General features: G+C 39.4%; 1 protein-coding gene across 3 annotated transcripts in view; it reads right to left on the bottom strand.

Annotated features, from left to right (window-relative positions):
* acsl1a (acyl-CoA synthetase long chain family member 1a) overlaps window positions 1-15,278 on the bottom strand; it is a 37,243-nt gene that overhangs the window by 2,388 nt on the left and 19,577 nt on the right. For all 3 annotated transcript variants that reach the window (XM_082165775.1, XM_082165776.1, XM_082165774.1), the window contains exons 14-20: window positions 6,377-6,472; window positions 6,091-6,163; window positions 5,894-5,982; window positions 4,934-5,050; window positions 3,554-3,697; window positions 3,377-3,478; window positions 2,986-3,057 (exon numbers count right to left, since the gene is read on the bottom strand). In XM_082165775.1, coding sequence (XP_082021901.1) covers window positions 2,986-3,057; window positions 3,377-3,478; window positions 3,554-3,697; window positions 4,934-5,050; window positions 5,894-5,982; window positions 6,091-6,163; window positions 6,377-6,472 — 693 coding nt within the window. The remainder of the gene's footprint in view (window positions 1-2,985; window positions 3,058-3,376; window positions 3,479-3,553; window positions 3,698-4,933; window positions 5,051-5,893; window positions 5,983-6,090; window positions 6,164-6,376; window positions 6,473-15,278) is intronic.

Consider the following 15,278-nt stretch of genomic DNA (forward strand, 5'->3'; position numbering starts at 1 on the left):
CAGTAATATAAATATAACATGAGTTACTTAATATTATTATAATTAATAGTTATGAATAATAATTAAAATAAGAATTCTATAAAGATAATGTTAACAATATATAATAGTATAGCTAATATATATAAAAAAAATAAAACAATATGTATCTAAAATATCCCCAGTATGGTAACACTTTATAATAACTGCACGCTATTAAGCATTAGTAAACAGTTAATTCATCATTTATAAAGAATTAATTGTAACGACTGAGACAAATCAGACACAATTATTTGGTATATGTACCAAAAAAATATTTAACCTTCACTCTGGGATCTGTGGTCCCATCCCCCAAACAGGGCAAGAAGGTCCTACCACGATCAGATAAGTTGGTTTTATGGGTGTAAAAGAATGTGACCACATGCTCAAGAGAGAGACAATGGGAAGACAGAAACTGCTGCATTAATCATAGATGAACTGATCTATAAATGAACATGCATCCCAGAAACTGTGTGAATGACTGTCTTGTGTACTATTATGTATATACTATGGTATGTATTTTATTATACAACCAACCAACGGTCAATGTAACCTTACCTGTATCATGTCTCCTATCTAATTAATCCTCATTTAATGACTCACACTTTGAGGTACATCACCTTCTCTTAGAATGCAGTGTGGATTTGTTATATCTATCTGAGCATTAATGAACAGAAAAGCGGTAAGGCAGATGTCTAACCACACTTGAGATAGTGTCATAAATCTTCCCCACAGAGGAAACTCCCGCCACAAAGTCCACCCTTCCCATTGGTTAAGCAAACCCGGAGAGGTGGGGCCTTTCTCAGGCTTTATTAGAGACAGTCCACAGTGACCACCCTCTCTTAGCTCTGCTCTCTGGCCTCTGCTTCTTCATGTTGATAGTGGGGGGCCCCAAGGGCCCCAGCAGGCCTGAACACCGCCTGCTATGCCTTCATGCTCCCAAAGGGAGTCAGACTGCCTTTTCTTCAATCCAGAAAACTGCAACCTTACCATCACCATGGGCAACGATTAACTCTTGGCCTTCTCAGCACTTCAGGATGCCGTGCCGTCCAGCGTGGCCTCAGCAGGCCAGGGCAGCAGGCTTCGACTCACAAAAGTCATGTGCTCTCTCAACCATGCAAGTTCATCATATCTTCTCCACCCAGCAGAGAAGAAAACGACTGCAACTTGTACAGTGACATTTGACACTCACTGACCCATCAACGAACTCAAATTTCAACCACTTCAAGAATTGTCCACTGCACAGACCATGCAAGTATCAATTTAATGAGGTGCTCTGAAAATGATACGCTGATGTTTCTTTTCATAGTTAAATAGACCTTTTCCATAGTTCCATTTCCCATTTCCGGTTCCATATCACTCACCATTTTACCTATGCATGTATGTATGTGAATGTATGTTTGTTTAGTTTTAGTTATGTTTGTGAGTTAGTTAATAAAACTTGTGCACAATCTGTATTTGGTTTCTGATTCTCTGCTTGCAACAAAGTCCATTTTACGATCTTGATCTTGTTACATGCTCTAAGCGCTGTACATGCTAAGAAATAATTATTTTTCGGTGGCCATGAAAGATAAACTTTTCTTAGAATAAATGAATAATCAAAAGAGTTCGTTGGAACTGATTAATTGATTGTAATATTAATTTAGCTACCTCAAGTTAATCTAATTAACCGACCCAAATATTAATAATTAATCATAATTGTTAATTATGAGTTATTATTAATATTTCCCCTTTGAGCTAATTTGTTACATAATAGACATTAATAAGCAGTTTAAAAATACAGCTATAAATGGCTTATTCTTGATTTAGAAGCATATCTATAATGTTTAATAATTGTATTTTCATACTTTATTAATGATCAATTTATCATTTCTAAATGAAGTATAGCATTATTTACAAAGCAGTTATTTAGGAGTTGTCAGTGATTCATAAGATCACTTAAGTGTAAGTAAATGTAGTAAATGCAGGTAGTTATAAAGCATTTAGTAGTGGTCAGTTAACTATTTTTGTGAGCTCATCTAAAGTGAGGACTAGTTATGCCTTGTAAAGCATTTATAATGGAGATTTAAAGGCTCATTGATCTTCTATACAGAAAAAGGAAACAAACACAACACAGAGATACAGAACATAGAAATATTTAACTGAGCCTTTAAATCTCCTTTGTAAATGCTTTACAAGGCATAACAAGTCCTCACTTTAGATGAGCTCAAAAAAATAGCTCACTACTAAATGCTTTATAATTACCTGAATTAACCCTGAATTACAGTAGAAATACATGTTAATAAACCATTTATTAACACACTAAGTAACTATTACTATATGTCTGAATAAAAAGATGTATGAATGTACATTTAAATAGTTTATTAAAATAGTTACTGACAACTCCTTAATAACTGCTTTGTAAATCATGCTATACTTCATTTAGAAATGATAAATTGATCATTAATAAAGTATGAAAATACAATTATTAAACAGAGAGTTTAACATTATTTTTAAGATTATTACTTCATTTTATTCTGCCGGAAAATAAAATGAAGTTGGTTTAAAAATCGGGTCAACACTAGTTTTGCATAATGTAATAATGTTTGTTAATGTTATTTATATATTTTTGTTTTTTTTGTTTTATGCAGTATAAAAGCAACAAAATCAATAACATTAAAGTTTTTATTACAAGTATTATTTAATAACAAATTAAATAATAATCATCAGATAAATTCTCCATATCTAGAAAAACATTTTGAAATAGGCTATGTAGAATATTTTCAAAAACAATATTTGTTTAAGTTAACAGACCACAGGGGTTCCACAGACCCTGGTTGAAAACCCTTGCGCAAGTACTTTTGTATTTTGATATCTGGATCATTATTTATTCACAATAAAAAAATATTAAGCTTAAAAACTGATCAATTGTGTAAAAATGTGATAAGTGGCAGAGTTTAAGTTATCTGGAATTGTGTTTGTTAGATTCACCTGTTCAAAAGACTTCAGCCCGGCTTCTTTCCCTAGCCGAATGATGTCCTCTAGAATGGCATTTTTCAGTTCCTGTTTAAACACAATACCAGGCGTCAGTTCTTCAGGGTTGGCACAGGCCATTCAAACTTTACAGCCCATTCAAAATTCAGCTAATTCATTACGATGACATAAAATAGTGTGAAAAAATTTACAGGTAATACAAAAACTAATCATCTGTGTACATGATTCGTGAATTCTATACATCTCTGGATGGTGAAAACGACATCTCCCATCGTCCTACTCTCCTTCATAGCGTCATCAAGCTTCACCTTTGTTATTGTTTTGAAAATGGTGGCGAAAACTTACATATTGTGCCTTTAAATGTATTTTTTCTATATAAGTGGTTTACCTTGGATTTGCACATTTCAGTGTAGGAGCCCTCAATGCCTCTTTTCTTTGCCCATCCTGGCAGAAAGTCTGGATCAGGAACCACAACACCCACTAAACATGCCTGCAAAGAGTACCAGAATGGGTTTACTCTCATTTATAGCATATCCTCTGATTCACTGCTGTGTGTGTTTCTCACCTGTAGACTGTCTCCATGTACAAAGACCTGGGCCACAGGGTCACTACGCATGTAGATGTTTTCAATCTTCTCTGGAGCGATGTATTCACCTTGAGCCAGCTTAAAGATGTGTTTCTTCCTGTCTATAATCTTCAGAGTTCCATTCTAAAACAATAAATACTCAGCTTCACTAATGAAGTAAGGAAGAAATAATGATGGACCATAAAATGAAAGCATGTCACAAAGTGGAGGCTTCTGTTGGCTTGAAAGGCAAGTATTAACTTCAAAATATTAAAAACTTTGCAACAATACGGGAAGATTGTGCATAAGTGATATGCTTTAATTACCGGTATCTACATTTTTTATTAATGCAACCTGGTGAAGTTGCAAGTGTGAGTTTCAGTGAACACATATACAGAACTGTGTAAAAATCTGGTACACAATAACTCCTGTCAAGAACTAGTTAATGCGATAAGGCAGTGTTCAGAGCAATCTTTCCCATCAGTCATTTGCATTCATAACTACATACTGTACACTACCGTTAAAAAGTTAGGGGTGAGTGAGATTTTTCTTCTTTTTGAAAAGATTTTTTTGAAGAGTTTCCACAAAAATAAATAAATATTAAGCAGCAGAACTGTTGATAATTGATAATAAATTAAAACATTGATAATAATAAGAAATGTTTCCTGAGCATCAAATCAGCATATTAGAATGATTTCTGAAGGATCACGTGACACTGAAGTCATGATGCTAAAAATTCAGATTCACTATCACATAAATAAATTACATTTTGAAATCAATATTTTAATTCCTGTAAACAGAAATTCCTGTAAATATAAACATTTATTTAATTTGTAATCATATTTTCACAACATTACTGTTTTTACTATATTTTTGGACAAATAAAATGTAACCCGGGTGATTTTAAGAGGCTAATTTCTTACAAATCCCAAACTTTTGAATGTAGTGTAAATGCAGATGACATATTTTTTTATTAACAAAGTGGTCTTAGGGTAAAATGATATATTTCAATGGTCCACTTTAGACACTGTACTAACTTTAAGTATTTTTGCAACTACAAGTCAAGTAAATAAAGATTTAGCAGATATTAAGCAGACAGTCTACTAATACTCTAATTGAGTAGTAGTTGCAAAGTTACTTTTAGTTAGTAGAATGTCTAAAGTGGACTATTGGAATAATATGTCACCAAATATGGTGAGTCAGTAACTGGGTTGATGTCAGTTCCATTTAAAATTAATCAGATTGAAAACTGAAACAAGGGTAAAATTCACAGAAATCAGGATGTTGATTAAATTAGAACTGAACTGGGAGACTAAAATAAGATCTGTCGACTGAGAGTAAATAAGGAGCAGAAGTGCTGAGAGAGAATGTAGAATTCACCGGTAGCCATTTGCCGATGTCTCCGGTGTGCAGCCAGCCGTCTTTATCTACGGCTTCTAAAGTTCGCTCTGGGTCCTTCAGGTAACCTTGAAACACATTTGGTCCTTTCACACACACCTGTCGAGGACACACACACACACACACACACACACACACACACACACACACACACAGCCAGTAAACTGTGAGGTACACTGTCCCACTCAAAAATTGTATAAATAAAAAAAGTAGTTTTAAATGATCATTTTTGCTTTGCTTTTGTCATGACAAAAGTCACAAAAAAAAAATATTGGGAGTTAGCCATTCCATCTGTTAATATTTCATTCATAAATGAGGGAGTAGTCTAAGGGGCTGTTTACACAACACCGTTTTCAACTAAAAACGTAAAAGTTTTTTTGTGTTTTGGTCGTTCGTTTACACAACAACGGTGTTTTGCCTGAAAACGCAAACTTTTGAAAACGGTATCCGTGTAAGCGACAAACACGCAAATCTCTGAAGACGATGACGTCATGCACGTGCGTATTACGTGTTCAGTCTATAGTGTTTCATCGCCATCTAATGGCCTGGCAGCAGAATACAGCGTTTTTTGTCGTTTTCGCGGATCTGTGTGAATGGGGATCGTTTTGACAATGGTGTCGTCTGTATTGCGGAAAACTCAAAGGAAAAACGTATCTGATTTAAGCATTATTGTTGTCGTGTAAACGTGCCCTAACTTATTTGATTTATTAATCATTTCATTATTAACATTATGCCACAAAAGCTGCCAAAAAAGCTTACAGTAATTGAAACCACTTTATATTAAGTGTATTTAACTATATAATGACATTTAAAATAAATGTTTCATACAATGCACATTTTATGCATTTTACATGAAAGACACCTAAAATAAAGTGGGACCACTTAACTTGTAATAAACCAAGAACATTCCTTTAAAATTCAACATTTTAACTGGTGACCTACCTCTCCCTCTCCATTGGCTGCAAAATAATTCATTTCAGCCAAATCCACTAACTTAATGAAATTACAGGGCAGCGGTGCTCCCACATGACCTGAGTGCAAGAGACAAAGAGAGTTTGTGTTACAGTACAGGCTGTTTATTAATTAGAACAGGTGTATCTGTGTGTTATATGTGTTAGTGTGAGATTTGCATGTGTTACCTGCTGTCCAGTCTCCAGGAAGTGACATTGTGCAGCCTGCGGTACACTCTGTCTGCCCATAACCCTCATAAAACTAACACATAAGCAACACACAAAAACAGTGACTTTAAATGAGATGTGGGAACTGATAGCATGAGAACAGAAGTCTCTGTGTGTGTGTGTGTGTGTGTGTGTGTGTGTGTGTGTGTGTGTGTGTGTGTGTGTGTGTGTGTGTGTGTGTGTGTGTGTGTGTGTGTGTGTGTGTGTGTGTGTGTGTGTGTGTGTGTGTGTGTGTGTGTGTGTGTACCTGGCAGCCCAGCGCTGCTCGCAGGAAGGTGAGGACGGTGGGAGAGACAGGAGCAGCTCCTGTGATCATTAGCCTCACGCGCCCACCCAGACTGGCCTGTAGGCAGAGTCACAGGAGTCAGTTTGGTTGTGTTTACCCACTAGCAGAAAATAGTTATTTTTTTGGAGGGCTAAATAGTGTTGTGTTCATACTTAGTTTAGTTACAAAAGAGATTTTAGAGTCATAATCACTAATCAAATTTTAAGCAGGGTTATTGCTGGCAAGGGAAATGCCATGGGTCTGCGGAATTTGCATGCGTAACTCCGCCCTACCTCGTGGGTTTATAAGGAAGTACACTGCAACATGCAGATATGTTTCCTGCTGAGGAGCCGAGACTGAACTCCGGCGTTTCCAGCGGTACAGCGGAAGTGGCAGGAAGACGTAACGTTCCCTTTCGTGATCACTACGAGTTACGTCAGTTACGAAATGGGGGTTCCAGTCTAATCACGCCACCTTCTCGGCTGTCTCCCAGTGCCCTGCGTAAGTCTGCGCTCCCTGTTGTGAAAATGGCACGGACGAAGGAGTCCTACTTATCACAGGAATACACTGGGAAGCATATCTAAGTGGAAATATACAACACAGCGCCCGCCCGAAGGGAGGTCTTAAGAATACACATATGACCCGGGGGGGGGGGGGGGGGGGATGGGGGGTGCATATGGAAGAACACTGGGGTGTCCAGCCCGAACGGTGGAATCTTTCAACCCCAGGGGTGGCAAGGTGGCTTGCCAAGGGAAAGACACATGCTCAAGGAGGCTTACAGTGGAAATACACATGTGGGGGTCGCCCAACGGGGGAACCATGCACATGGAGGCACCTAGTCAAATCGCGAAAGCTGCCGGAGGCATAACTCTGTTCGCCAGTGCTGAAGCGGTCTCATATGAAGCAACCCGAGCGGTGTGGCTGCCGCTGCGGACGCCATATGCCCCAGGAGCCTCTGAAAGGATTTCAGTGGAACCGCACTCTTGCTCTGGATGTGACGCAGGCAAGTCAGCAGTGACTGCGTGCGCGCTCGTAAGCTGCACGCACATGGCGACCGAGTCGGCTGAATGGATGCATTCAAAAATGCGTTTGGCCGTGAGCATCTTGAACGGAATCCTGTAGAGGGATCGGTTCAAAACTCGCAAAATCCAAGATTGGCCGTTATCCAACGGATTTCTTCAGTACAATGAAGTAAAACCCGGACTTCATTTTGGCCGGAGGGACAATATTCGATCACACCTTTTGCCAGTAAGGTAGCGATTTCCGCACGCATGACAGGGGCACTGTCACCGACCATAGTGTTGCGGACTGATCGTGCGAACTGAATCGCATAGCCGAGCCTGATGGTCTTGGCGACCAGCGGGACAGGTTGGGAAGCTGAAGCTAGGCTCCAAAAACTGTACCGGCGGGGTCGGCCCGGACTAGGGAGGCAGAGCGTCCGGTGTGGGGGCACAGTCATAGACCGCGTCCTGACAGAGGAGACCAGGGAAGGACGTGCGTTCCACTGGTGTCTGCTCTGACAGGGTTCTGGCGACAGAGGGGGACGAGAGTGGCGAGGCTCATAAGCGGCGCACAATGCCATCCGCAAGCTCCGTGATAGAGGGGGACAAAAGTGGGGAGGCTCGTAAGCGGCGCACACTGTCATCCGCGCACTCTGGGTGCTCAGAGATGGTGGTGTTAGTTCTGTCTTTAACCACATTGGGGTGAACAAATAATTCTCCCCCGGCCCTCCACCGGGGGAAGGAGTGGCCCTGCTACCACCTCCTCGACAGAACTGTGGCCCATCTCTGAGCTGTCCGCGTCAGGAGCGCCGCTTGGCCTGGCGTTTAGCGGGCGGCGGGGCTTGAGCGGACTGGGGCGCCTTCCTGCGACCACCTCCACGGTGCGGCCCGGGTGAAGGCTGCTGCTTGGGCCGAGCGGGAGGGGCAGGAGTCGCAGGAGGGCGCCACTGGGTGGAGGCAGCAGCTGGTCGCCGGGGCAGTATGTGCTTAATAGCCTCAATCTGTTTCTGGGCAGCCGAGAACTTTTGGGGCGAAGTCCTCGACTGCGCCGCCGAAAAGGCCTGCCTGGGATATAGGAGAGTCGAGCAGACGAGTCCGCTCGGCATCTCTCATATCGGCCAGGTTAAGCCACAGGTGTCGTTCCTGGACCACACTGGTGGACATCACCTGACCAAGGGAGCGTGCGGTCACCTTCGTCACTCGGAAAGCGAGGTCGGTGGCGGCACGCAGCTCATCAAAGAGCCCTTGGTCAGCTCTGCCCTTGTGCATGTCCTTGAGCATCCTGGCCTGGTAGGATGGCCATGGCATGCAGCGAGACTGATTTTAACCACACCCCTACATTTTTTATCAGGAAATATTCCTGAATGCCTCTCTCTCATTACAGATAGGTATCATCATTTTGAGGGAAATGTGTCTAAAAGTCTGAAAATCTGTGTGTAACTTTAAGGGACGTCGCTACCAAACACCTTTTTTTCTGCAATTAAGCAAACTTTTCTGGGTGTTATTCCATAAAATGTAGTTTTTATGTGTGTACAACTGTTCAGAACTGGGCTAGGTAACCATGTGCTGATTATCATCTTTGAATTCGGCTCAAAAGTATCTTAAATTGTCACTACCGAAACAGTCATGACCGAAACATGTCACCATTGTTTTGGTAGTGACAAAACTATCAACTAAGATGTTATTATAGTGTTTGGTTCAATGTATATTCATACTAATTAGGGCTGTAACGATTCCTTGATTAAAGTCAAGTACTCGATTGAAAAAAATCCTCGATTGCAATTTACCCGTGTTGAGTAACCGGCAAAATACCGGAAGTGGCGCATATACAGACGTGAATCCATGAACCGCATTATTACACCATTTTATAAGGCTACGCGATCTATTTAAAACAATTTACAATCATAAAATAGCAGAGTGCTATCATGAAATCGCAAAGGCTGTGATATCCGCAAAAAATATCATAAAAAATATATGCACTGTTTTTTGTTTTGTTTTTTACAGAGAAGCATGACGCTTTAATTATTTATATGCAAGTGCAGATTGTTAAAAGTAACTCAGCTCCGTTCAAAGTAAACGCTGCTCCACACATACTCAGTCTCCTCATATGCTGTTTGTTAAGGTTTCCGATAATGTTGCAACACGAAATGCCACAACAACAATCCAACAAACACAACAAAAATACATTCCATGACAAAAAGAACAGGAGTAGGATGAAGAAAAAAAAATCGTATAAACTCCTACCCCATTCTTATATTAAGAAAGTTACAAATTAGATGGCCTCACCGACATAACAAAAAATAACAACGCCAATTTTTTTTTAAATAGCCCAGATCAGATGTAATCTACTTTCAATTTTTAATTTTTTTTATTTTTTATTTTTATTTTTTTATTTATTATTAATTCTGCTTACACAACACTAAACAAACAAAAACAAACACAACAATAATACAATGATGACAACTCTTGTAACGAAAACAACGACGAGACCATCATTGTTGTTATAATTTTAAACATTTTCACATTCATCTTTGTACAAGTTAAGTATCTTCTGTTTATACTTATATTTAAATTGAAGAATATTTGAACAACATTTTAGATCATTTTCTAGAAAATTCCATCTTTTCACACCAGAAACTGAAACACACATTTGTTTGAGGGTATTTCCAGCAAAAGGCTGTTTAAAGTCATTATTTCTTCTGCTTGTCTCACTATTTACAGTAAAAAGGGTTTGCAGTCCATGCAGTAGTGTTTTGCTTTATGAACAACTAATAAAGTTTGTAAAGAAACCAAGTCCTTCAATTTGAGTAGTCCTGACCTCAGAAACAGTCCTATAGTATGTTCTCTTGGAGCAACTCCATTAATTATTCTTACAGCCCTTTTTTGCAAAATAAATAAGGGCATTAAATTAGTGAAATAAGAATTACCCCATATCTCCAAACAATACATCAAATTTGGTAAAATAAAGGAACAATATAGGATTCTCATTGCCTTATAATTTAACATAAACTTTACTTTACTCAAAACGGCAATGTTTTTACAAATTTTATTTCTTACATAAGCTATGTGTGACTTCCATTAAAATTTTTCAGCAATGAGTACACCTAAAAAACCTAAATTCTGACACTCTCTCAATAGTTATTCCATTTAAAGTCAAACGAACATTATCAGGGCATTTCTGATTTGTAAACAACATAAATTTTGTTTTACTTAAGTTTAACGACAGTTTATTTTTATTAAACCATTTCTGAAGTAGGATCAATTCTTGTTCAATAGTTTTCATTAATATTTTTAAGTTCTTACCCGATACAAAAAAATCTGTATCGTCCGCAAAAAGAACAAAACGTAAAATCTTTGATTCATCACAGAGATCATTACTATATAAAGTAAATAATTTAGGCCCCAGCACAGAGCCTTGAGGGCCTCCACACTGTATTGTTTCCAACTTAGATTCATGGCCTATATACTCTACATATTGTTGTCTATTTTCTAAGTAACTAATAATCCAGTTTAATACTACACCTCTAATTCCATTAGCCTGACTACGTCAGACTTCCTAATTTCATTTAGCTCCTGTAGTCAGTCTGAGATAGCAGCCTATCTTTCAGTTTTCCATCGGCCTTCAGACGGCCGGGCCAATCAACGAACAGAGGGCGGGCTGAGAGCCGTGACGTAGACGCTAAGCGCCGAGTTTTACATTGTATGTTAGAGAAATCGAAAACCGAAACGACCGCGGAAATGGGAAACGAGACACGGGATGCAATTTGCTCTGTTATGGAGAACATTCCGGGGTTTTTCAAACTGAAGCCAGAACAAGAAGAGTGTTTGATAAACCTTTTAAATGGAGGTGATGTTGTGGCCCTACTCCCGACTGGTTTTGGGAAAAGTTTAATTTATCAATTGTTACCGTGATAATAGATGAAAACTAGTAAACTGCAGTAACTCATAGCCCCGGGGCCCAGTGAGGTCTTAATGCGACCCTGGTAATGCTTTAATCTTGAAATTAAGTTGCAGCATTTCCGACAGACTCATCTTTAAAAGATCTAATCCTAAGTTTGAGAGTTGGCTACAAATATTTTCTTGTTTCACTCTGTCAAAAATATGTTTAGAGGCCGTGATTGTACCGTGGATGCGTAGATTAACTTCGCATAATCTGCAAAAGTCGTTTGCAGCCATGTTCACTCCGGTATTTCGCTCGCATCATCATGTGTTTACAGCAGGTTTACAGTGGATGTTCGATCATAGATTTGAGTTCGATGCATGATGTCTGTGGTTCGATGCGGCTGTACAGGCGCATAACATACGTCATAACTAAACTTATCTGATTGGCTTACGGGTAACCAATGATTTTAAACTTCAGACAAGCGCCCCCTAGCGAGAGAGAAAACACTTCTCTATTATGCCATTTCAGACTCTGTCTACGAAGCAAAGTGAAGTAGCAGAGTCTGGTATTACCAGGCTATAATTCCATATGTATGTAATTTAGATATCAATATACCATGATCAAGAGTGTCAAAGGCCTTTTTAAGGTCAATAAAAACACCAACTGTGTGATTTTTATTCTCCAATTCTGTAATAATGTCCTCTGTGATTTCCATCAAAGCCATAGCTGTTGAGCGGCTGCTTCGAAACCCAAACTGATTATCATGTATCAAAGAATGTTTTTCAAGAAAATAATCAAACTTTTTAACAAAAAGCTTCTCCAGAATTTTTGAAAATTGAAGAAGCAAAGATATAGGCCTATAATTTGTGAGACTATGTCTATCACCAGATTTAAAAAGGGGAATAATTTTAGCCACCTTCATTTTATCTGGAAAAAAACCTGTATTAAAAGACAAATTTATTATATATTTTAATGGTCTAATAATGCAACGTATAGTTTCTTTGACAATATACATATCTAAGCCATCACTATCGCATGAATGTTTACTTTTTAATTTAGAGACAGTGGAAATAATTTCACTCTCACTAACTTCGTCAAAAAAAAGGATTGCACGACTCTGCTTTCACCTGTCCAACTTTTATTTTCATTATGTAGTGGTATAGTTTTGGCAAGATTTGGACCAACATTGACAAAAAATGAATTAAATTCGTCAGCCATTTTTTCACCACTTATCTCGACGTTCTGTTCATTCATTAAATATAATGGCTGACTATAATTCAATTTACTGCCCATAACCTCCCTTAATACTTTCCACATTCTTTTGATATTACTTTTGTTTTCCATCAACAAGTTTGTATAATAATCTTTCTTTGCACGTCTCATTATAGTAATCAGCTTATTTTTATAGGCTTTATATATTTTTTCTGCATTTACTGTCCGATATTTTACAAAGTCCCGATAAAGCTTATTCTTCTTTTTACAAGATTTCAATATACCCTTCGTTAACCAAGGTTTATTATTATTTCTATAATAATATAAATAATTATTATCATATCACTGTCAAATATATTTCATATCACTGTCATCATTTATATACGTGTCAGTGTCTCGGGTTTCTCAAACTCCATCTCTGTGTGCTGTGAGTTCCCTTTCGGGAGTCTCTCCTATTGTGTAAGTAGCTTACGCTATGGGAAAACTCCTTTTCTCAAGAATATGAAGCCAAAAAATGTAAAAACGCAGTGTAGCTGCACAGCATAGACAGGTGAGTGGCTAGCGCAGTAATTGGCTGTGCTGCGGCAACTGCATGAACCTATGACAGGGCGACTCAGACGCGCGGTCCAATCAGGGCAATTCGCGCCCTGACGCGTCATAGCCATAGACTGTAGGTCATAGCCCGCCAGAATGGGCGTGGTCAGAGGCTATAAATATAGCCCCCCGAACTGTCATGCTGTCTCCTTCAGCGAACCTCCACTTCACTGAAACTCCGGATTGAAGCCTTCGCTGCCGTCGACAGGCACCCAGCAGCGGGACAAGCCACTGCTTCGCAGTACTGAGGACGCCGGCTTCCTTCGCCGCCTTCACCGCTGTTCTGCTGAGCCATTCCGGCGCGCCGTATCCTTTCCTGATCACAAGTGTTCGCAGCCGCGACACTTCTAAAAGAGAAATTTCCAACGAGGCGTTGTTTCAAATGCCTCGCACCAACTCGTCGGTGGAGACGTCACATCCTCTGTGCTTCCTGTCTGATCCGTTACCATGCAGAAGCTGCACTCGCTAAGGGCGGCTGCCCTGAATGTGACGAGATGGATCTCCCCACCCTGCGGGCTCGACCCCTCTTCCCGCTTTCTCTCACTTTGTTTGAGCCGTGCAAACTGCGCCGTTCACAAGGGATGTCAGAGCGGACGGTCACAAGCAATGTTCAGCACCCGGGGTTAGCTTTCGTTACGTTACAAGAAAGCTACCCCCCCCCGTTCGCGTGCGTCACTCACCGGCGAAAGGAGGATAGAGAGTGTTTTAGTCCCGCCGATAATACATGCACGCCTGCAAACAAACGCAGACACAAAACACTAACACTCTTATATGCTCACGCTAACCGAAAGCTTATGTGTTTTCCCCCTGTGGCTCAGTGGCGAAATCTAAGGTTTTCGCGCCAGAGACCCGTGCCAAACCCATACTTTACTCTCACGGCTTCAGGCTTCTGCCTTGGGCTATATTAGAGCGAAGTCAAGCACGCACAGCGTTTTGAAGGGAGTTCCCATAGCGTAAGCTACTTACGCAATAGGAGAGACCTCTCGAAAGGGAACGTCTCGGTTACTAACGTAACCTCGGTTCCCTGAGAAGAGGGAACGACTATTGCGTAAACCGCCGTGCTTGTGCTTTAATCGGTGTTTCGCTTCAGTTGATTTAACCTGGCCTATGACAGCTTGGGGGGCTATATTTATAACCTCTGACCACACCCATTCTGGCGGGCTATGACGCGTCAGGGTGCGAATTGCCCTAATTGGACTGCGCGTCTGAGCCGTCCTGTCATAGGTTCATGCAGTTGCCGCAGCACAGCCAATGACCACGCTAGCCGCTCATCTGTGTATGCTGTGCAGCTACACTGCTTTTTAAAAAATGTTGGCTTCATATTCTCGAGAAAAGGAGTTTTCCCATAGCGTAAGCTACTTACGCAATAGTCGTTCCCTCTTCTCAGGGAACCAAGGTTACGTTAGTAACCGAGACGTTTTTGTGGCCTATAACGTTCATCTGTATGCAGTTTGCGCCGTTTCACAAGATTCGTAACGCAACTCATTTGTAAAATGCCAACACAGGAGAATAATACATAAACATCTCTCTGAAATGCGAATTGTTGTTCATCGCAATTTCAAAATAAAAGTTTAACCCTTGCACTGAGTTTGCATGTTTTGACGTGCACACAAGCTATTGTTACTTATTTTTTTTTTTTTACAGCAGCTGTTGCATCTCTACCGTAAAGAAGAGACCAAATATTAAAGATTAAGTTGACATTTGAATTAAATTTGGTTTGGCCAATATTAAACAAGGATTTGATCATGCCTTAGTCTAACCAAGCCATTGGCGCTCTCTGCAGGCATTTTTTTTTTTTTTTTTTTCGTAATGTACATAGCCTAAGTTATGTTTATATTAGTTTATATCATTTATTTTACATGGTGTACTTTAACAGCATTGTTCAATAAAACCCATATGATTACTTTGATACTTTATTTGAACAAATAATTATTGCTTGTTATTATGTATTTAGATAACACTTTACAACAAGGTTCATTAGCATTAGTTAATGTATTAACCAACATGAACTAACAATGAACAATACATTTGTAACTGTATTTATTAATATTTGTTAATGTTAGTTTCATTGTTTGTTCATGTTAGTTCACAGTAATGTTAACAAATATAACATTTGATTTGAATAATGTATTAGTAAATGTTGAAATTAATATTAACTAAGATTAATAAATGCTGTAGAAGTATTGTTCATTCT

The sequence above is a fragment of the Leuciscus leuciscus genome, assembly GCF_965113295.1.
Source record: "Leuciscus leuciscus genome assembly, chromosome: 3".
NCBI classification, from domain to species: Eukaryota; Metazoa; Chordata; class Actinopteri; order Cypriniformes; family Leuciscidae; genus Leuciscus; species Leuciscus leuciscus.